We start from the raw sequence: 24,132 nt of genomic DNA on the forward strand, positions 1-24,132 counted from the left end.
TGCATTCATGCATGACACCCAGATGTTATTATATCCTCAGAGGGCACAATGACTTCATATTATGCCCATTGGATAAACCCTCTCACATTGGAGACTTCATAGAGTTTGTTAAACCTCAAAAGTTTAAAAAAAGTCGGTAGGCAGAGAAAACTTTTTACCTCCTAAACAAAAAGTTCACGTAAAATTATCTTTGCATCAGAAAAACAACATGTGGCTAAATCTGCCAACTAACACAGAATTAGTGAGACTGCAAACAAGCCTGAAGCGGCAGAGAAGGATTCACGCAGAGCCTGTAAATGAGTCCTCTGCCACCACAAATAATCTGGCCAATTTACAAGTCAAGTCTGTGTTCTCCAAGGCTGGAACTCTGAGCAGTGTCACTCTCTGCCAAAAAAAAAAAAAAAAGTCAAAACCAAGTTATACTGGGTAAGGTGAGATCATGTATTCATCTAGAGCAGCTTCTTAATCTTTTAACCCAGAGGAACCCTTGAAATAATGTTCAGGTCTCAGGGAACCCCTGGTTAGATAAGTCTATCAGAGTTTTTTTTTAGAAAAATGCTCCTTGCATTTTGGTGGTAAGTGGGAAGAATACCCCTCTTGCAGGGGTGGCCACATTTACATCCCTGCAGTCATGTTGCTGGCTCTGCCAATTGTTGTTGGACCTGGAACTATGCAGGTACCATCAGATGGGAGGTCAGTTAGCCACAGCTCAATAAAACTCCTAGCTATCCCTGGAGGAACCCGGAGGTTCCACTGAACCCTGGTTGAGAATGGCTCCTAGTGGAGGATTTTCTAAATTTCTTGAGCAGTTACTTCTTGTAAGCACAATCAGTGCAATATGTATTGAGTGCAATATTAAATTGTACTAACTACCTACACCCTGGCAATCTCATACCATCTCACTGATGACAAAGGTTATTTCAACAGCACATAAGGTTGCTGTAGACTTAGGACTGTCTTTGACTTTACTACTTTAATTGATAGCATAATGCTTCTTTTAAGTTTTCTTGTTCGTATGTGCACTATATATTATATGCAGTTACTCAAAGACATACGGTGACTGTGTCTCAATCATTCTAAAATCTGCAGAATCAGTGTGTCCAAGATTGAATGCTCTCAAGGTATAAATCCTATTGGCTGGGTTGGGCTTATTAGTTAATGGTCTATAGTCCACCTGTGATAGAAGTGCCTGCTCTGCATTTAGACATACATTTTTAGCATAGGATAGCATACACGTTAAGATCCTCTTGCTCACCTAAAAGGCTCTTAATGGCTTGGCACACCATTAGCTCTCTGAACTTTTATCAACTTATTCTCCCTCTCCAAACCTCCACTCCTCAAATTCTGATCTTCTGTGTGTGCCCCCCTACTTACCTACACCAGATGGGAGACAGAGCCTTCTCCCGCTATGCTCCAAAACTCTAGAATTCACTTCCAAAGAGCTTCAGAGAGTTATCTTCTCTAAACTCAATCAAATCAAATCTAAAAAAGTTTTTCTTTAGACAAGCTTTCACATAATTCTCCCTTTTTCCTTTATGTTATCCTGTGTATTTTTTTTTTGTAAAGGGGCTTTGAGAAGCTACCTTTAAAAGGGGTTATACAAAATAAAATGTATTATTATTATAGGATGAAGAAGTCTATATACATTAAATTACAGTCATTTGATAAGGTCAGATTGGTCTACGACAGCCTTTTATAAAAATTTTCCCCAGAGAAACCACTAAAATAATTTAGGTTTGGGGGAATCCCTACTAAAATCAATTAAATTGGGAGTTAATGGCCAAAATACCCCTAACATTTTTGGTCACTAGAAAGAATTGACCATTACGGCGACACCAAGAATGGCACCCTTACAGACAGCTAAAAAGAACATTGGTGTAGTTGGTTATGCAAAGTTGCATTGGTCCTGTAACTATGCAGGCATCAGCAGATGATAAGTCTGCTCAAGGAACCCCTAGCAATCTCTGGAGGAACCCTAGGGTTCCACTGAACTTTGGTTGAGAATGGCTGGTCTAAGATCTCTTGTCTGGTGGAAAGCAGATGCCCACCAGCTCTTGGGGAAAACCCTAATGGGACAGATTAGAAAACTTCTTTTCTTTTATCATTACAGTTCTCCCTCTGAGCATCTCTCATTCACTCTGTCCATCTTCCACTTGGCATTGACATAAACTTGCCTAGTCAGCAGAGCTAGGACGCTCATGTTTGGCTAAATAGGACAAAAATATTGGCGCAAAAAAGGAGATATGACTGAGCCCCACTGGTAACGACCGTAATAATAAATAAGAAAAAAGTAAAAAACAATTTAGTCCATGAGACAATCCATAATACAAGTCCATATGCAGGCTCCTTTAAGGTGGCAGCTCAGTGTGAAAGAAAGAAGAAGCTTGTGGATAGCTGAGAAGAAAATACAAGCGTTATCTAAGTGTAGCATATGAAGTTTAACAGCAGCTTAGTAGAAATGTACTCACAATGACAAGCCATATGTTTGGCATTGAAACAGCGCTGCAAGATATCCCTATTGGGCAAAGCAGAGTCAGGATGGCCTCAGCGGCTTAGCCTCGGGAGGATGCGACCAGTGGATACCGGCACTTCCTAGAAAGGCGGGGCGCTCGCACAGCTCATCCTAATGTCACTTCCAGGAGCCTAGAAGATCTCCCTGCACCTGGAAGTGATGTCAGGACAAGCCGTGGGAGACCCTCGCTGTTCTAGGCATCCACTGGCCGCATCCTCCCGAGGCTAAGCCGCTGAGGCCATCCTGACTCTTCTTTGCCACACAGAGACATCTTGCAGCGCTGTTTCATTGCCAAACATATGGCTTGTCATTGTGAGTACATTTCTACTAAGCTGTTATTAAACTTCATATACTACACTTAGATGGCGCTTGTGTTTTCTTCCCAGCCATTTACACGTTTGGCTGCCTGGGGTTGTCAGAAAACAGCTGCACTTGTGACCTATCTTCTAAAGTCTATATGCAGCAATAAAGTGCATTCAAATTTTGCAGTGTCCAGTTTTGCAGTCAAATTTGAGAAAGCCCCACTATATGTTTCTGTGTGTTCCCATATACACAGCATACCTAAAAATTATTTGGATCTTTCTAGGTGCTTGTTTGGAGCAGGTCCTTTATTCTGAATAATTTTCAATGAGAGGAAAAATGGATTTTTGTAAAATCTTACCGTAAAATCCTTTACTCTTAAGCTCATTGACAGACGTAGTCCTCCTTGATTAATATCAACTCGGTTATACTGCCCTCTACAGGAGTAGGACTAGACAGGAAAGAAAACGTTCTGGCCACACCCTAGGGGCAGTCCCAGAGGGTATATCCTCTCACTTCCTGCTACAGCAAATCAGTTATGTCACAAAGCAGTGTTAAGAGAATTTAACCCAACCCAACTCAAAAACAGAGGGGCGGGTACTACGCCTGTCAATGAGCTTAAGAGAAAAGGATTTTACGGTAAGATTTTACAAAAATCCATTTTTCTCTGTCGCTCATTGACAGACGTAGTCCTCCTTGATTAATATCAACTCGGGACGTCCCAAAGCAGTGCCACAAATGAGGGGTGGGAAAATGGAAATCAAAATCCAATCTAGAAGGCCCAACCGGTGCCAACTAGAAGTTTTAAAGGCTCATCAATCACACGATGAGACACAACTGAAATTCCAACGGAAAAAAACCCTCGAGGTAGACCACCGGTCTCCTCAAATTGCGGCCTGCAAAACCTTGCGGCCAAATGAGGCATCCGCCGATGCCATCACATCAACTTTATAAAATTTTTTAAAGGTATGAACCTACGACCAGGTAGCCGCCTTGCACACCTGGACCACTGACGCCTGATGGCGGTAGGCCCAGGAAGTGCTGAGTGCTCGAGTGGAGTGCGCCTTAACAGGGAACGGAGGATTCTGACCCCTAATCGAATAAGCCTGTACCACCGTCTGTCTGATCCATTTGGAGATAGTCGCGGCAGATGCAGGCAACCCCTTTCTGGGGCCATCCGTGATCACAAAAAACCACCTTAGGAAGAAAGGATGGCTTCGGATGAAGAACTACCTTATCCCTATGAACCACAAGATATGGGGAATGGCATGATAATGCAGCCAGTTCTGACACCCTGCGTGCAGAAGTGATAGCCACCAAGAAGGCCACCTTCTGGGATAATGTAAGCAAGGGAATCTCCCTGATATTTTAAAAGGGAGGTTTCTGCAGAACCGACAAAACCAAATTAAGATCCCAGGGCGGTAAGGGCGCGCGCACTGGCAGAGCCAAGTGCCGCACCCCCTGGATGAAATTCCGCACCAAGGAATGAGTAGCCAGCAGCTTCTGAAAGAAGATTGCTAACGCTGAAAACCTGACCCTTGATAGTGCTCAAGGATAGTTTCTGCTCAACCCCCTTTTGCAGAAAAGCCAAAATTCGGGTCACCAAATAGGTACGTGGGGGAAATCCCAACGATTCACATCACGCAATATAAGTCTTCCATGTGCGATAATAGACTTTGCTAGAAGTTGCTTTCCTTGCTTTAATTAGAGTAGGAATAACTGAAGCTGACAATCCCCTGTCCTTCAGTACCTGGGTCTCAATGGCCAGGCCGTTAAAACCAGCGACTGTAAAGCACGATGGAAGATCGGTCCTTGAGACCGCAGATCCTCCCTGAGAAGAAGTCTCCAAGGAGCGTCTGCGACTAGCCTGCCCAAGTCGGCGTACCCGGCTTGACGAGGCCAGCCCGGAGTTCCCTCCACCTCTATCCTGCGGAGAAAACTCAGCAGTAACTTGAGAGGGGGGAAGACATACAGTAGCTGATACTTCCCCTACGGGGCGCTCAGCGCGTCTGCTGCGTCCGCTAGAGGATCGCGGGCGCGAGCCCTGTTGAGCCAACCTGCCAACAGATCCATATCCGGGGTGCCCCAATGAAGGGACAGCTGGTGAAATACCTCTGGATGAAGAGACTATTCCTCTTGATCCAGAATCTGACGGCTGAAATAATCTGCCTGTCCACCCCCGTGATAAATATCGCGGAGAGAACTGGAACAACTGTTCCCCCAATAAAGAATGTTGGCCACTTCTATGGCCGCCAGGGCACTCTTGGTGCCCCTTGGTGATTGACATAAGTCATGACCGTGGCATAGTCCGATTGGATTCGAACCGGACTGCCCTGGAGCTGCTCGGTCCAGTAAATCAGACAAAGTCTGATCGCTCTAAGTTCCAACACCTTTATCGGTAACCTGGAATTTATCAGAAGAAATGACTTCCCCTGGCTGAGCATCGGAGACCGAAGACACCAGACCAGAGCCTCCCTGGTCTGCTCGCTCAATCGGATCCGATTGTCCAGGGAATCGGGATTCCGATTCCATATGAGAAGAATCTCCTCTTTGGAGAATTCGGGTATGAGACTGGGCAAACGGTCCATGTATGGGGGAAGGGAATGGGGAATGCCGCTCAGGTGTATGTCCAAACAGGTGCTGGCTGGATCCGCCGTCCAGGAAGATGCAAGTAGAAATGTGAAGCCGCACTTCACATTTGAAATCACTTGATTGAAATCAAATGAAAATGTCTTTATTCTTCAAAAGTATCCAGGACAAACAGACAGTGTGAGGAACAGAATATGTCCAAGGTAGACGCGTTTCACGGCTCGAATGGCCGCTTACTCATTACCACGGTGTGGGATAGCGGAAATTGGTCAATATTTAAAGGTGGTCACCAGGAAATTGATTGTTGTAGCTCTGCACAACTGCATATCATTAAATAATCAAGCATATTATATTGAACATCCAATTTCTCTGCGATCCAACACCGAGGACATGTCAAAAGACACACATGAAACCACTTCACAAAATATGTGTAAAACAAAATTAAGAACGATACATTCAAGTGAACATACAAATGAATGTAATAGTAAAAGCAACAAAGTTAAGCGTAAACAGTCAGATACACATATGCCAATTTTATATGAGAGATTGCATATATAATCTAAATATAAATAGAACCACATATAAATAGAACCACATAGGATCTCAAAATGTTCATATATACATGTGTCCTATATTAGTATATGGTCTCTCATTGGTGCAAGATATAAACTATACAAAAATGCAAAGATATGAAAAAACTTTGTTATGCATATATGTCCATAAATATGTGATATGTTGTAATTTATGTGTATACAAATGTGTAACATATATATACTAAATGAAGTGAAAAATATGTGTATGCGAATGTTAACAGAAAAAAGAAAAATAGAAGCATATAAATATGTGTATGAAGTGAAAAAAAAAAAAAAAAAAAAGAAGGAAAAAAAGAGTGATGCACAGAAACTGTGTCGATAATAAAAGTGAAATAATGTGTGATGAATAAATAAATGAATAATAAAAATATATAAGTGTGTGATCAGTGTATATATATAAGTGTATAATGATGTAAATGAATGGGCACATAAATGTATCACATGAACATCACCATATATATATACAGATCCAAATGTCTGTAAGTATCATCATAAACTAGATGGAAATACAGCAAAACATAAATATCAACCATTAAACATCATTAGGACATATTGATGCACCTTGAAACATATATCGGCATATGTGTAGACAAAATACGCAATGTGTGCATGTACGTTAGGAGAAGGTCCCAAAAATATAGAATAAGGAAAAAATCTCTATATATGACCAAAATTATTAGCCTGGAAATTAGTATTAGTTTTTCGTGCCCATGTTATAAATATGGTTATTAAAGACTACCAATAATCCATATAGAGCCGAAAAACATTTCCTGGCCAAAATGAGGTCAATTAGAAGGGTGATAATCAAAATGAAGTAAATGAATCAAAAGAAAAAGAAAAATTACTACATATTATCAGGTATTATCAAATATATAAATTATCAAATATATTATCAACTGGGACGAACTCCAAAAACGTAAAAGCAACGGGTACCCTTGTTTTACAAGTCGGAACATCAATAATGAATATATATATATATATATATGTTTCGTAAAAATCCATCATATGTAAACATATAGACATTAATCAATCCAAAAACAAAAACAAAGTCCGCAAGGATATACAGAACCCCAAGTAAATAGAATATACAAGGATGGTATAATGTGTGTGATCTGTATATATATATATATATATATGGTGATGTTCATGTGATACATTTATGTGCCCATTCATTTACATCATTATACACTTATATATATACACTGATCACACACTTATATATTTTTATTATTCATTTATTTATTCATCACACATTATTTCACTTTTATTATCGACACAGTTTCTGTGCATCACTCTTTTTTCCTTTTTTTTTTTTTTTTCACTTCATACACATATTTATATGCTTCTATTTTTCTTTTTTCTGTTAACATTCGCATACACATATTTTTCACTTCATTTAGTATATATATGTTACACATTTGTATACACATAAATTACAACATATCACATATTTATGGACATATATGCATAACAAAGTTTTTTCATATCTTTGCATTTTTGTATAGTTTATATCTTGCACCAATGAGAGACCATATACTAATATAGGACACATGTATATATGAACATTTTGAGATCCTATGTGGTTCTATTTATATGTGGTTCTATTTATATTTAGATTATATATGCAATCTCTCATATAAAATTGGCATATGTGTATCTGACTTTTTACGCTTAACTTTGTTGCTTTTACTATTACATTCATTTGTATGTTCACTTGAATGTATCGTTCTTAATTTTGTTTTACACATATTTTGTGAAGTTGTTTCATGTGTGTCTTTTGACATGTCCTCGGTGTTGGATCGCAGAGAAATTGGATGTTCAATATGCTTGATTATTTAATGATATGCAGTTGTGCAGAGCTACAACAATCAATTTCCTGGTGACCACCTTTAAATATTGACCAATTTCCGCTATCCCACACCGTGGTAATGAGTAAGCGGCCATTCGAGCCGTGAAACGCGTCTACCTTGGACATATTCTGTTCCTCACACTGTCTGTTTGTCCTGGATACTTTTGAAGAATAAAGACATTTTCATTTGATTTCAATCATCTGAGTGCGGCTTCACATTTCTACTCACTGGGCAAACGGTACTGCCTCTAAGGAGGCGACCATCAATCCCAGCCAGTTGACGGACAGCAACATCCGAATCATTGACTGAATCTTCTGGAGTTTCTCCGCCTGGAGAAACACTCTTGCCAAGGATGTATCCAAAATTAGGCCCAGATAGTTCAGTCTCCTGGTGGGAACCAGGGATGATCTTTGGGAAAAGCAAAGAAAACGCTGATGTCCTGCGAAGATGGGGATATGAAGATAGGCATCCTAAATGTCTATGGACGCCAGGAAATCCCCCTGATGCAGGGAGGCCACCACTGTATGGATGGACTCCATCTCTTCCAAGACCAGAATTGGACGCACCTAGCCCTTTTTCCTGGGCATTGTGAACAGGTTCGACTAGAACTCCTCCAAGGAATGGGAACTACCACTGCTTGTTGCATCAAGCTGTTCCCCGCAAAGCTTTTTAAGCGACCCGGGGATGTCGAATATTGGAAGGGAAGAATCGCACCGGTGGAAGTGATCGAAACTCGATCTTGTATCCCGACCATATGACCTTGCGAACCCCTTTATCCGGGATTATGGAAAGCCCTGCATCCAGAAACCGGTGAAGACGTCCCCCCACCCTAGAGATGGGTGGGGCCCATTCTGTCAATCCAACGAGATAACAGTGGCTTTATTTAGTCTGGAAATCGGTGAGTCCACTATTGGTGGTACCGTCCATCTTTGTAATGAGGGATTCCTCAAAATGATAGCGCCTAGCAATGCGTTTGGAAATAGCAGGAGCTCGTTTACGGAAGACCCCATTTGGGCAAGGGAAACCCTTCACCATTTTGGTAGGCTTGCTAGTACCAAAAAAGGAATATGAGTCTCAGCTACCTCTGCCGGTGTAACCTCAAGATTTAAGGTTTCCCGGCAATGACAAGCTCAGAATCCGTATCTGAAGTATCAGATGACATAGGGGTAGGCTGGGGTCGCTCTTCTTGACCCCCGTCCCTGACAGGCTACCTCCACCCGGGATACCAAAGACTCTGGATAAAGAACTGCTGATAATGCATCATCACAAGTGGGGTACTGGAGGGTCCTGCGGCCACCCCGAGGGGATCAGGTGGGGATACATGAGTGGCAGGGTTCATGTAACAAGACACTTGCCAGCAAACACAAAAAAATAAATTGCAAGAAAAAAAAAAAACATTTTTTTTTTTTTTTTAACTTAGTCCCCCAGCGCAGTAGCGCCCCTCAGTCTACCTGCTTGGACCCCTCAGAAAGAGAGAGAGAGAGAGAGAGAGAGAGAGAGACCCCAAGGCTCACCTGATGCACAGAAGTTTCTTATCAAACTGCTTCCAGCACTGTCTGTTACAGACAGGAAGTCTTTGGCTTGCTTTCCCTGGGCCAAGGAGGTGGCCCCGCCCCTTTACACGCCTTCCGGCGCCTCCCAATTACTCCACGAGGTGTTTGGTCACCTCAAACATGGCCGCCCCCATGCTGGAGACACGAGGCTACGCCAATATGGCGGCCTCGTGCGATCTGCGGAAAATGGCGGCGGCCTGTGTAGGATAGCGGCGGCTTGCAAGCTAGCAGCGGCCTGCGGGATGTAGGCATTCGGCCTGTGCGGCCTGCGGAAGTGCCTCGGCCTGCGGGAGGTGTCCTCGGCCTGCGGAACTGACCAGCTTTCTGGAGGGATGGCGATCTGTGGCTGCAGTAACTCAGGCATAGACATCGGCCTGTGTACACACTAGACAGGTAGGATACCTCTATACCTCAATAGTAATGCCTTTTAGTAGTCTGCCACTGACTTCAGTCACCCTTACAGTCATATAGTGACTTTAGATAGTCAGCTCCCAAACCCAGCCTCCTGGTTTCTATTCACAAAAATCACACTCAAATTGGGGGATCTGTGACCTGTTATAGGATAGAGGGGAGACCCAGAAAACCGAGTGTCCGACCATCCCAGAGAGGGGCCCGCGTCCACCAACAAACCCGACAGGGGAAGAGGGGGAACATTCTACTCACCATACCGGAACCAGGCGGGTGCCAACTCCTGACAGAACCCCTCTCTACCGGGGTGGGGGGGCTGTCGACCAATACAGACGCCGTGACTCTGTTGGTCATTGGCGTCCAGGCGAGACGTTTAACTCGCAGGGTCAGTCCCCGTCCAGTGGGACTATGTCGCGGCCGACCCGCGCTCGTAGGCTGAACTGGGGTCACCACTGGATCTCAACATCCAGCCCGTCGCCCAGTTTCAGCGTACTTGCTTGAAGATCTCACAGGAACACTGGAGAAAAAAAGCTGTCTAAAAAAAAATCTTGCCAGGACCGAAGATCCTAGCAAGGAATCTAGGTCCTTACTCCTAACTAGACAGAAAAAAACTGATTTGTTGTAGCAGGAAGTGAGAGGATATACCCTCTGGGACTGCCCCTAGGGTGTGGCCAGAACGTTTTCTTTCCTGTCTAGTCCTACTCCTGTAGAGGGCAGTATAACCGAGTTGATATTAATCAAGGAGGACTACGTCTGTCAATGAGCGACAGAGAAACTCAATTTGTCACCACTGACAGTGAGGGACACACTGAGCTTCCCCTTATTATCATACCAAAGCAGAACCTCAATTATGGCAAACATTAACTCTCCAGATTTTTTTTTAATTATGCTATGTGAATGAGAAGATGTAACAAATCTAATAGAGGTGTTGGAGAGAGTCCAGAGAAGGGCAACTAAGCTGGTTGGGGGATTGGAGGACCTTAATTATGAAGAGCGTCTGCAATCGCTTGATTTATTCTCCCTGGAGAAGAGACGACTGAGGGGGGACATGATAGCAATTTATAAATACCTCAATGGTTATCTCAGCATAGAAAAAAAGCTATTCAGTCGAAAGGATTGCATGAGGACTCGAGGGCATTCAATGCGATTAGAGGAGAAGCGTTTTAACCTCAGGCAACGCAGGGGGTTCTTTACTGTTAGGGCTACAGGATTGTGGAATTCTCTACCACAAGAGGTAGTTTCTGCGGGAAGTATGGTTGCTTTCAAAAGACTCTTAGACGTACATCTCAAGGATCAGAACATTCAGGGGTATGAGAGATGATTATGGCCACACACACCTACACAGGTTGAACTGGATGGACTATTGTCTTTATTCAACCTCAACTACTATGTAACTATGTAACTATGTGTTATGTCAATTTGGCTGCAAAAGTGGAAATACACTTTAAAGTAATGTTAAAGGTTTTTTGTTTTGTCTTGTTTTCAAACTTGTCATACTTACCTGCTCTGTGCAATGGTTTTGCCCCACCAGTGCTCTGGGCTCCTCCCCCAGCAAGTGCCTCAAAGTAAGCCACTTGCTTAGGGGCGTTCATGTGTGCTCACTCCCGAGCCCTGCTCTGTGTGTCCATAAGGCACACAGAGCAGGGCTGGGCCCTGTGCCCCACTCTCTTGTCACTGACTCTGATTGACAGCAGAGGGAGCCAATAGCTCCTGCTGCTGTATCTGAGCCAAGGAGGAGCAAGAGAGCCTCGGATCTCATGCACAACGCTGGATCGAATGGGTTCAGGTATGTATTTAAAGGGGCTGTGGGGTAAGCTGCATGCAGAAGGTTTTTTACCTTTTTGCATAGAATATCCCAACCACGGCACACTCTAAAGACATGCTGGTAGGATAATTGGCTCTTGTCTAAATTGGCCCTAATATGTGTATATATGAATGTGAGTTAGGGACCTTAGATTGTAAGCTCCTTGAGGGTAGGGACTGATGTGAATGTACAATATAGATAGATGTAAAGCGCTGTGTAAATTTACAGTGCTATATAAGCACCTGTAATAAATAAAACATCAGTTTGTATAAAATGTCCACATTATTCATATACAGGATGATCACTGCTTCCTTCTGAACTACACTTACCACTGCAAGAATACATAAATCACCTATGAGAGCTCAGAGTTAACGTTGCCTGTAAGGCAAAATACCTTAAATTGCCTGTTGCAGTCAGGGTTCAAAGTTCAGACATGACAAACCTCATTTTTCATAATAAAGGGGCTGACCAAGAAAGATTCTTTATATTCAGTCACTTTGTCTTAAAGAGGAACTTTATCCATATCAACTTGATACAAAATCATGTTCTTTAGCAAGGAACATACATTCCACATAATAATTATGCTTCTAAAATTAGTGTGTTCTGTAAATTGCCTCCAGCATTGCTCCTGTTTCTTCTTGCTGGTGACTGCCATTTTGCTGAAGCCCCTGAGCAGAAGTAAATCATAAAACAGAACTAAATCCACCAGTTTAAAAAAAGTTACATTCCTGGAATGCCAGGATTGCTGTCACATTTGCTTGTTTCCTCAACTAAACTGTCAAATCTTAAAAAAACTGGTGTCATAACTTGACCACAAGTGCAGCGCCATGACAGTTGCAGTTCAAACAAAAGCAGCTTCCTTGGCTGTAAAAAATAATAGGATTTATTTCCGCTTTAAGTGCCAGTTCACACTACAAAAACGCACTCTGGATATGTTACGGATGAGTTTTTGCTTACAGTTCACACTGCAAGCAGTTCCGGTGCATTTTTGATACGTTTTGCTGTGTTCCGATACAGTTCTGTGCAAAAAAAAGCAGCATGTTCTAATTTTTTTTCTGCATCGGAAACTGGATGGAACTGACTGCACCAGTGTGAACTAGGGCCATTGTAATACATAGAAAACACTGTGCATGCCTTTTTCATGCAGGAACAAAAAAACGCACTGGACTGCATCTGGTGTTAATTAGCACTAAGGCTATCAGCACATCAGCCTCTACAAATTAGTCAGTGCCTAAAAATGGAGAGCACCTGAGCATGTGCAGTGCAGGGTGAAACAGTGTATTATTGAATTTAAAATATTGTAGGCACTTATTTTTAATGTTTTACATAGCTATACCTGCAAAAGGGGCCGGCCTAAAGAGATCTAGCAGGACTTAATTTTCTGACAAAATTTCCACTTTACGTGGACTCTCTGCCCGGGGAGGTTAGAGATGAAATGTCATCCAAAGTCTGACAGCTGATGTACTGTCAACTGCCATATCTTATATTTAGTGTGCACACAGAGCTCCATGTTAGGAGGAATGTACACTATAGAGCTTGATACTGATATATAGTGCCTTGAAAAAGTATTCATACCCTTGAAATTTAATTTACACATTTTGTCATGTTACAACCAAAAATGTAAATGTATTTTATTGGGATTTTATGTGATAGACCAACACAAAATGGCACATAATTGTGAAATGGAAGGAAAATGATAAATGGTTTTTAACATTTTTTACAAATAAATATCTGAAAAGTGTGGCGTGCATTTGTATTCAATACTTGGTAGAACCACCTTTCACTGCAACTACAGCTGCAAGTCTTTTTGGTATGTCTCTACTAACTTTGATCATCTAGAGTGTGACACTTTTACCCATTCTTCTTCGCAAAATAGCTCAAGCTCTGTCAGATTGGATGGAGAGCGTCTATGAACAGCAATTTTCAAGTCTTGCCACAGATTCTCAATTGGATTTAGGTCTGGACTTTGACTGGGTTATTCTAACACATGAATATGCTTTGATCTAAACCATTCCATTGTAGCTCTGGCTGTATTTTTTAGGGTCGTTGTCCTGTTGTAAGGTGAACCTCTGCCCCAGTCTCAAATCTTTTGCAGATTCTAACAGCTTTTCTTCTAAGATTGCCCTGTATTTGGCTCCATCCATCCTCCCATCAACTCTGACCAGCTTCCCTGTCCCTGCTGAAGAAAAGCATCCCCACAACATGATGCTGCCACCACGATGTTTCATGGTGGGGTTGGTGTGTTCGGGGTTATGTGCAGTGTTAGTTTTCCGCCACACAGCGTTTTGCTTTTAGGCCCAAAAGTGCAATTTTGGTCTCATCTGACCAGAGCACTTTCTTCCACATGTTTGCTGTGTCCACCACATGACTTTTTGCAGACTGCAAACTCGACTTCTTATGGTTTTATTTCAATTTGACGCTCTTTATCCAATCTGACAGAGCTTGAGCTATTTTGCAAAGAAGAATGGGTAAAAATTCCACTCTCTAGATAGATGTGCAAAGCTGGTAGAGACATCCCCAAAAAGACTTGCAGCTGTAATTTTAGTGAAAGGCGGTTCTACAAAGTATTGACTTGGGGGCTGAATACAAATCCATGCCACACTTTTCAGATATTTATTTGTAAAACATTTTAAAAACCATTTATCATTTTCCTTCCACTTCACAATTATGTGGCACTTTGTGTTGGTCTATCAAATAAAATCCCAATAAAATACATTTCCGTTTTTGGTTGTAACATGACAAAATTAGTAAAATTTCAAGGGGTATAAATACTTTTTCGAGGCACTATATTAACTTAGGAGCTAGAAGACAGAGTGTGATATCAGCATTAAAAAATCCAGACAGCTGACAGGGGCAGCAACTGTCAGATCTCTAGGGGTCTTTTACCTTAGTCAAAGAGTAATCCCAAATCAAAGCTAAATTGAAAGGTAAAGAGGTTTCCATAGGCACATATATACTGTAGACTTACAACTAAAGACTAACAAATTCAAATTCTTGCACAAGCTAGGGCTTAGGGATCAACACGGCAACTGAAAAATCCAAATATCAAAGTTACATCTCTTGACAAACTTACAATGGGTTCTTCTCCAATGCGAGACATCAACAGGAAAGTGTGGAGATCACCATGCTTCATAAATGGTAGGATGACCATTGGAACTGGCAGCCTTCCCTTGGTACGACTTCTCAGACTCACTCCTGTGGATGATATACGTAGAATTAATACTTTGTGTGCAGTTCAATGAAATAGAAGTGACTAGACTGCACAGCATGCTGTATATAGAGGTCTTCAAGCATAGGCAATCTCGACACTGAGGCCTGCAGTAAATGACTAAGAGAGCTTTGTCCTGTACTTTGTTTTAAATGAATGTAGCATTATTTATTATCTGAAAAACTATAGTACTACCCAAATGAGTTATCATGCAGCAAGACCAAGTTTTAGGTGTATGCTCCAGGCATCCGTATAGACTCTATAGCAGGCCTATGAACTTCGATTTTGTAGATAATTTTACCACTGCACCTTTTATATAGCACCTGACCAATCTCAGTCTTGTAATAAGAAAAGAACACCATCTGCCTTAAAGTAGAACTATAGGCAAAACTTTTTTTTTTTTTTTCATTTTGGATAGAGACGTGGAGGATTATAACTCATCAGATTTATTTTTGCCATCTGTGTTCCATTGCAGAGATTTCCCTTCACTTCCTGTCCCATAGCCAAACAGGAAGTGAGGGGAAATCCCTGAAAATTAGGGGAATTCCTTGGGGACCCCCAGGTTACCAGAACTGGTGACCCCATGGGAATATTTCCCTCTAATACTATCCCCTCTGGGGACAACCCAACATTTGGGATTTTCTTTTACTTTAAATGATAATGGTAAACAGTATAAATAGAGAGGGTGACTCTCCCTAACGGGGGCACAGACAAAAATAAAAACTGACAAGTGTCCTAATCCCTCTCCACTCTATCCATAGCCAAAAAAAAAAAGTTTTGCCTTTAGTTATATTTAAAGGTTCTTGAGAAAGAGGCTTTCTATTCCCCTGAAACCTTGGGTTCTTCCTCCTCTCCTTTTAGCAGGGTCTGGCTTGAATTTGCTTCTCACCATTTTATTCTAGGTACTGTATTCCTGTTGGTATTGCTGAATATTATCTGGTATATGACTAAGTGGTGCTCACTTTACCTATGTACGTGCATGTATTCATTGTGGATATATAGATTGGAAGTAACAATTTAGCAAATATCTTTGCTGTATTATGTTTGATGTCATATAACATACTTTGATAATTGTAATAATTGTAAAATTAGACTTTTATGCCGAATACAACTTTATTTCTTTATTTTACGCATAAAGGGAAACAGTCAACTTCATATAAACAGAGCCATAAATTCAAACAGTGATATACAAAAAGGCAAAGCAATAAGGCACTTAAGTTCTGGCTAGTTTTGAAACTCAGTGTATGGAACACATCATAAACTAAAAAGTATCTATGAGAGCTGCAACCCCGTACGCATCTAAGACAGGAGGACAGAGATACCAACTGGGCAGGTAGTGAATTTAATATTGGGGAGATGGAGATTCAAGGTAGAGGGGGGGGATAGAATCAGAAGAGTGGGGAGCACAAAGTGCGTCCAGCAGCCAGACCTGCATAAAGCCACAAATAGCTGGGGCCACCACAGACCTATTACCAAGAATGTATAGGACTCTTTGGCTGCAGCAAGCCGCTCACAGGTTGCTGAAACAGTGTAGAAATCAGAAAAGTCCTGTCACTGCCATTCGCACCGGCGCTAGTCGCCCATGCAAATGTAGCCTAACACTGCCATCTCTCTAGACCGGCCTTTTTCAACCAGGGTGCCCCTGAGGTTTCTTCAGGGATGCCTTGGCAAAATGCCTAAGAATTGCCATAAAATTGTATACAAGCCGGTGGGTTGATGAAACCTGCCGTTTATTTGCAAAAAGCCACAGATTTTCACCATTTCAACCTTCTAGCTGCCAACCATCAGTTAATAGGGAGGATGTCAGTTGCCTGCGTATCATCCTTGTCTGACCCTCCCTTGCCTCTCTCCATCAGTTTTGGGGTCTCATTAGCTAAGAATGAATCACCTTTTATGTTGGGTGTCCTACATGTATTGATATTGCTGCATTACGTTAAACTATCTGAATAGTTTTTACATTTTAGATTGGGGTGCCTTAAGACTGTCCATCATTTTGGAGGGTGCATCGAGATTGTCCATAATTTTAAAGGGTGCCTTTACTTAAAAAAAAAAAAAAGGTCGGGAAACACTGCTTCAGACTGACAACAATGCTGCTGTCCAAAGTTGTCTGCTTTACTACTTCATCCAAAATGTACACACTCTAATACAGGAGCTATGTTACTGGCTGAATACAAGGTGAAATAAAGAAAAAAAAGCCTAAAAAAAGATTGGCTTCAGTTCGGGCAAGACTGATTAGAGACATATCAGTTTTCCTTCCCCCCCCCCTTTTTTCTCCCTCTTTTTTTTCTCCCTTTTCTCCTTTTTTTTTTTGGAAGTATTGTTTGTTTGTTTGTAGGCTTGTCATTTATGATATTCTCCTGGTTCTCGGGAATAGGCAGGGTTGCTTAATTAACTGTTTTGTATATGTATGTATGTATACGTGTATTGAAATATGTTTCCCCATGCATATATGAGTATTCTTTAGTAAAACAATGTTTTTTCAGTAGATCCAGGTGTGGTGGATGGGATGTGTGCTTTTTGATTTTTCAGGAAGAGATTCCCAGGCCCCCCCCCCCCTTTGGGAGGGGAGTTTGGGTGCTACATATGCGTTAAGCGCCTCCACACTGGTATCTTTTTGACTCTCAAATATGTGCAGTTGTGTTCACGTCATGTGTCGAGTTTATCTGGATATGTGAGGTGAATACTGCTGCTTACTATGGCTTTGTTAACATAATTGTAACATAACATAATTGTATGTATATCAATTTCATTGACATGACAGCTGCGTACCACCTGTGGGCATTGCATGTGTGGTGTTTAATTGAGCAACATTACTCCCCATTTTCTATTATGCATTGCCCTGCGCAATCCCCATGAGCTGAGGTCGGGGGATATGGCTATGTAATTTACTAATTCAGACGTTTTCAATTCCCCTTCTTTTCCATTCTTGGGTTGGACCATTTTGAGGGGGTCCCTTCTAATTATTTATTTATTTCCCCCTTTTTTTCATTTTTTCATTTCTAAGTAGCCATCAAACTGCTCCTTGTTTTTTCTTTTTGGGATGAGGTTTTTATCCCATTTGTCTCCTGTCAGGCGCGGGTGGCTGGCGTTTCACCCTTCCATGCCCCGATGTGGAGGGGTGAGTATGCTTACCCGGATCCTTGTGATGGATTTTCTCCCCCTCTTGGAGTCTGGGGAAGAACCAGCACCCGCACCGTTGGCTATTGGTCCTCTTTGGGTTAATGTCTGGTAATCAGTGGTAGCCTGGGTATTGCAGCGCCCGCTGATCCCGACATTTCAGGCCACTTCCGGTTTGGCGTCACGAATGTGACTTCACTTCCGGCAGAAGTGGGGCATTTCCAGCGCGTTTTTTACCGTGTTGGCACCCTTTTTGAGGACGCCGAGGTCCGTGACCAGCGTCAGTCTCTTGGAACCCCCTTGCAGAAGGGGTGTTCCACCTTGTGGGGATTTTCAGCACACGATTGGGGGCGGCTAAACTGGAGCCTCTTTTGAGCTCAACCGCAATCAACTCACATCACTCGTGTGTGCTTGCTCCCGAGACGGTTCTCAACATCCATAGGACACAGAGAGCGTGGCTCAGCGCCGCTCCTGCCTCGCCGCTGTAATTAGTGGCGGGAGCCACTGCATTTCAGGCAATCAGGAAGGAAGAGACCCGGAAGAGCCTTGAGTCTCGTGCACATTGCAGGATCGAGATCGGTCTTAGGTAAGTATTAGAGGGCTGATGGGGTAGCTGCATAATGAAGATTTTTTACCTTCATGCATATAATGCATGAAGGTAAAAAAACCTTCAGCCTTTACAACCACTGTAAGCCAATTAGTTTATTTTTATAGCTGTAAAGTTTTGAATTTAGGCAATACCCTTTATTGTATAGGTAACAACTTAAAACACTATAGACTTGATTTAACCACTTACCGCATATCGACGTATATTTACATCGGCAGACTTTGCGGGGGTATACCGGGATGATGCCTCTAGCTAGAGGCACCATCCCGGTACCATGGTTAACAGCCAACGGTCGGCTTTCCGTCGGTAATGGGAGCCGCTCGATCGTTACCCGGGTGAGTGGGGACTTCCCCCTCCCTCCCGCTGCCTTCCGTGACTTTGCTCGGGGCTCCCGTCCCACCGGGAGCCCCGAGCACCCAGCTGGCACGTCCGCCGGCTGGATGGAGTCCCGATCAATGCCGGAAACGGCTTCGTTCGTGTCTCCGATGACGTAACACGGAGGCGGCGTCCATGACATCACTTCCGGGTTACTGTGCTGCAAAAAGCGGCAAATTTAAAAAACGGCTGTATGCAAAAATGCCGTTTTCGCCGTTTTGCATACATGGAAGTGTAGTGGAGGGGTCGAGGGTCTTTTAGACCCTCGATCCCTCCATAAAGAGTACCTGTCACTACATATTGGTGTCACAAGGGATGTTCACATTGCTTGTGACAGCAATAAAAGTGATCAGATTTTTTTTTTTTTTTAAAAACTGTAATAAAGTTAAAAAAAATAAATAAAATAAATGGGAAAAAAATAAAAAATGTTAGCCGCCCCCGTCACCGTTAGCTTGTGCACCAAAAAAAACGTATACGGAAGTCGAGCCGCGAATGAAATCGATGTTCAAACCACACATGTGAGGTATCGCCACGATCGCCAGAGCGTGGGCAATAATTAAAAAAAAGAGCTGCACTCTAACTCTAAACTGGTAACCGTTAAATAAATTTAAAGCGTCGCCTATTGAGACCTCTATTGACCGTAATTTGTGGCCATCCCACGTTGGGGGGGGGGGGGGGCGCAATTTTAAACCGTAACATGTTGGGTATCTATTTACTCGGCGCGACATCATCTTTCACAATATACAAAAAAAATGGGCTAACTTTACGGTTTAGTATTTTTTAAATGCAGTGAAATGTGATTTTTCAAAATTTTTCCAAAAAAATGGCGTTTTAAAGACCACTGCGCAAATACCGCGTGACAAAAAAATATTGCAATGACCGACATTTTATTCTCCAGAGTCTTTGCTAAAAAAAAATATATAATGTTTGGGGGTTCTAAGTAGTTTTCTAGTAAAAAATACTGATTTTAACTTGTGAAAAAAGTGTCCGAAATAGGGCTGAGGCTTAAGTGGTTAAACAATGTGCTTTACCATTTGATCATGATCAGCCAAGAAAATATAGTATAACAGGAGAAATCAGTGAACCGAGGTTATCTTGGAGCTCATGTGGCAACCACTAAAGCAGAAAATTTGTCAGACCAAAAAAAAGATTATCGCGGAGGGAGGAGGAAATATGAAAATGTCACAGCTAGTTGATCACTTTCGAAGTCAACCTCATTTATCACAATAATATACACAGGCAGATATGACTGATGGTCAGTTTAAGGAATAAACAAGTCTATAAATCATCCAACCAGAGTGTAAATAACTGGGAATGGAGTGAGTCATCGAATGGGGTGCAGTTATTGTCCCCTAGTAGGTGGCCATGAAAGATTAACCATGCAGCACAACTGCTAGGAACATAATATTCAAAAGAAAAAAAAGGAAAAGTGTATGTTACAGGGCAGGGTTAGCAAAGGGGCCAAGTGACCAAATGTTCCAGAGCAGGACTGTATTGGGGTATTATTCTTATATAAGCAAACCAGAATGTTTACGCCCTAAGCACAAGCTCCACCCCTTTGTCATGCACATTCGATTATAGTTTCTCAAAGTATTATTTAATGAGCATGTTGTCTCCTTCATATTCACAGCTACATTTTAACAGTACTGTACACATAAGAGAGATGGTTACATGCCTCTTTGAAGCAGAACTAAACTCTTTTAATCAACATTAGTGTTAATAAACCCAGGACCCTGCTTTCACTATATCTGGTCTCCCACAGTACACAGAACATGGAAATGCAATTATTTTAGTAAATATAAACTGCTAAATACCTTTTCTCATCAGCAGTATATAGCAGCATTGTGACTTCTATCAGTGTCTGGTTGAAGTCTATCAGCACCTGGTTAAAGCTTGTGGGAGGAGCTTTAATTCTCCTCTGACTGTCCTACGAGGCTGCATGACCCCTGACCCTCTGTCTGGACAGTGCCGATTGGCCCTGTACTGATTACATGCACCCTCCAAAAAAAAAAAGACAACAATAAACACCAAACTGAGCATGTGCAGAGTGCCTCCAAGGCTCTGTTTTATCAGCAGATGGATTGGGGACAGTGGAAGAGGGGGAGATTCAGAGAAGACAAATGCAGAGGATTAACCCCTTAGTTTTAACAAGCATGCTTTGCTGCATATACAGACTGATTTTACGGTCCTGGATTTAGTAACACTTTGAAGAGGAAGTAAACTCTTCCGGTTTTTTTTTTTCGCCTTCCCTGCAAAGTAAATGCATAAAGTGCTAGTATGCATTGCATCCATCTTCGCCTGTCTTTCTTCCAGGTCTGCGGACTCCGGCTGTATTACTGGCCGGGGCCGCGTGACGTCACTCCCGCGCGCATGTGCTCGGGAGCTGCCGGTCACGGCACAGGGCTCTGAAGAAACGTTCTTCAGAGCTCATGCGCGGATGATGTCATTGGCTGCATGCAATGTAAATACCCCCTAAATGGTGCAAGTTTAGGAGATATTTACAGTACCTATAGGTAAGCCTTAATAAAGGCTTACCTACAGGTAAAAGGTATAAAGGTGGGTTTACAATCACTAACTATTTTTCAAACCAAATGCTGCTAGAATTGGTAAAAAAAAAGTGCGGAAGGTATATTATATTTTATAGTATTAAAGACAAAACCAAAAATGTAATCTATTGCAGCTTACTAATCCTTAGATGTGCATTGGTTTCTTTTTAGGCTTTTTTCCCCTTCTGCTTTTACCCGGGTATATGGCCAGTAACACACCTCCTATATTAGAGTGCTTTGGACAGCAGCATTTACAGTCTGGAGGAGGGGAGCGTTAGATGTACTAGCAGATTTAAAATACACTAATAGAAGCCAAACTCCAGCTAATACTTTATAAACAGTTACAGCAAACAGTTTTTTCTTTTTGTGATAAGGCTTTACATAAACAAAAGCTGATCATTAGCAAAGAAGGGGACACACCTATAGAAAAATCAATCAATGTTTCCACGCAGCACCAAAAGACCATGCATCCATGTACCATGTACCATGCACAAAAAGAATGTATCCACCCAGCACAAAAATATAGTATGAACGTGTTGCTTAAGATAGAACAACAAGCCAAAATAGCAGCCACTATAAGAGCCGGTTCACACTGGGGCGACTTGTCAGGCCACCTGGTCGCCTGACAAGTCGCCGCAGGTCGCCTGCCATAGATTAGCACAGGACCCGTTCTAATAGGAGCGACACAAGTCGCTCCGACTTAGAAAAAGGGTCCTGAGCTTCTTTGGGGCGACCTGGAGCGACTTGCATTGACTTCAATGATATGAAGTCCGTGCCGGCCGCTCCGAGGTTGCCCCGGCAAGTCGGGTCACTGCTATGTGAACCGGCTCTTAATAAAACAGCAATAAAACAATATATATAAGATGATAAAATCAATCAAACATTAGTAGCGCTTAGACACAGCATTGACTGTGCATTAAAAAAAAAAAAAAAAGGAAAAAAGTCACTGTAATAATAGTCCTTTATATCCACATTAATCCGTGACCGTGGTGTTAGAAATAGGAGAGATCAGTGTGTGGCCAGAATCACACAAATGTGCCTTCACCGCATCTCATGGACGATCAACCCCCACAGGTAGAAAACTCACCACAATCATAAGTAAATAGGGCCAATGGAATCAAACCTCCCAGCAATGTCTCAGATTCATCAATGAAAGAATCACATCACCTCCCCTTAGGGTTGGATCACATTTAGCCAAGGAAACAGCATAACAGGAAGAAAGGAACAACCCACAGTGAAGTCCGTTTGATCGTTTATTAAATCACCCAAAAGCCCCCCTTACAATATGCACTTACAAATACAACAGTGGATATAAGCATTAAAATCAAACAGCCAGGATACAAGCTGCAAGCTTAGGCTCACCGCTCTCTGTCCTGCGGTGTTCAGCGGCGGGGAAAGCCTGACAGCTTGTCAGAGTATCCAGCGGTGTTCAGTGACTGCAGTGTCGAGGCCGCGTGGTCACGCCCTAACGCGTATCGTCATTGACTTCATCCGAGGGCGTCAATTAGCACTGCACCTTGTTTGTTATTTCTGTTGTTTTATGTGTTTTTATGTTATTCCAGCATATATGTGTCAGCAGCTATTGTACTTTGTAAACTGATTCCAACCTAGCGCAGCCTATCCTGTTGTACATCAATCACATACATGCTTCATAAAGATAATGAGGTTGATTTACTAAAGGCAAATCCACTGTGCACTTGCAAGTGCACTTGTAAGTGCAGTCATGTAGATCTGAGGGGAATATCTAAAATGAGGGGAAGCTCTGCTGATTTCTATCAACCAATCATGTGCAATCAAAATTGCTGTTTTTTTATTTTCCTTGCATGTACCCCTCAGAACTACAGCGACTGCACTCCAAAGAGCACTTGCAGTGCACATGTAGTGCACAGTGGATTTGCCTTTAGTAAATAAACCCCAGTGTCTCTGATGGGAACAAAACCCAGAGCATAAGAACACAGCCCTAACTACTAAGCCAATATTCTGTAAGTGATAGTGCAGTGACTGGTGTTTTTCAGCATTGGATTAAGGGCACATAGAAATTTCACCCCATTCACATCATAACAGTGGTGGGATGTGAAGTGCAAAAAGTGTAAACATTCTGGATAACACCATATAAGCAGGTGCTTACAGGTGTGTTCCAAAATGAAATTACGATGCTGTAGCACCTTTCTCCTGCGCTCAGAAACAGGACCCCCTGTCCAATTGCCTTGCTGCCCTATAAGACTGGGATTGTCTGAAGGCACTAAAATCAAAAAACAAACAAAAAGCGCACCGGCCTAGCGCATTATCCTCAATAAAAGGCTTTATTATTAAAAGTATGTATACTCACAAACAAATGTTATAATACAGAATATCCAATCCAAACATCTGGAATAATCTGTATCTGGAACTATAACCACTGTCCTCAATAGATGATGGCTGATGCGTTTCCAGGCTTAGCCCCTTCTTCAGAGTCTCTGGCTGAGCCATTCCAAAACTTTAATCTTGTTTTTGCGCCAAACATATCTTTTGGAATTATGGCCAAAAAGTTCAACCATGGTTTCATCAGACAATAAATGGATTTTTGTAAGATCTTACCGTAAAATCCTTTTCTCTTAAGCTCATTGACAGACGTAGTCTTCTTGATTCTCAAGAGCTGGGTTATGTTGTCTCCGCAGGAGTAGGACTAGG

General features: G+C 42.2%; 1 protein-coding gene across 1 annotated transcript in view; it reads right to left on the reverse strand.

Moving 5' to 3' along the window:
- TYRO3 (TYRO3 protein tyrosine kinase) overlaps positions 1-24,132 on the reverse strand; it is a 248,018-nt gene that overhangs the window by 51,329 nt on the left and 172,557 nt on the right. Inside the window, exon 14 of the mRNA XM_082275310.1 lies at positions 14,683-14,804. Coding sequence (XP_082131436.1) covers positions 14,683-14,804 — 122 coding nt within the window. The remainder of the gene's footprint in view (positions 1-14,682; positions 14,805-24,132) is intronic.

This window comes from Pelophylax lessonae, assembly GCF_965119305.1.
Source record: "Pelophylax lessonae genome assembly, chromosome: 13".
NCBI lineage: Eukaryota > Metazoa > Chordata > Amphibia > Anura > Ranidae > Pelophylax > Pelophylax lessonae.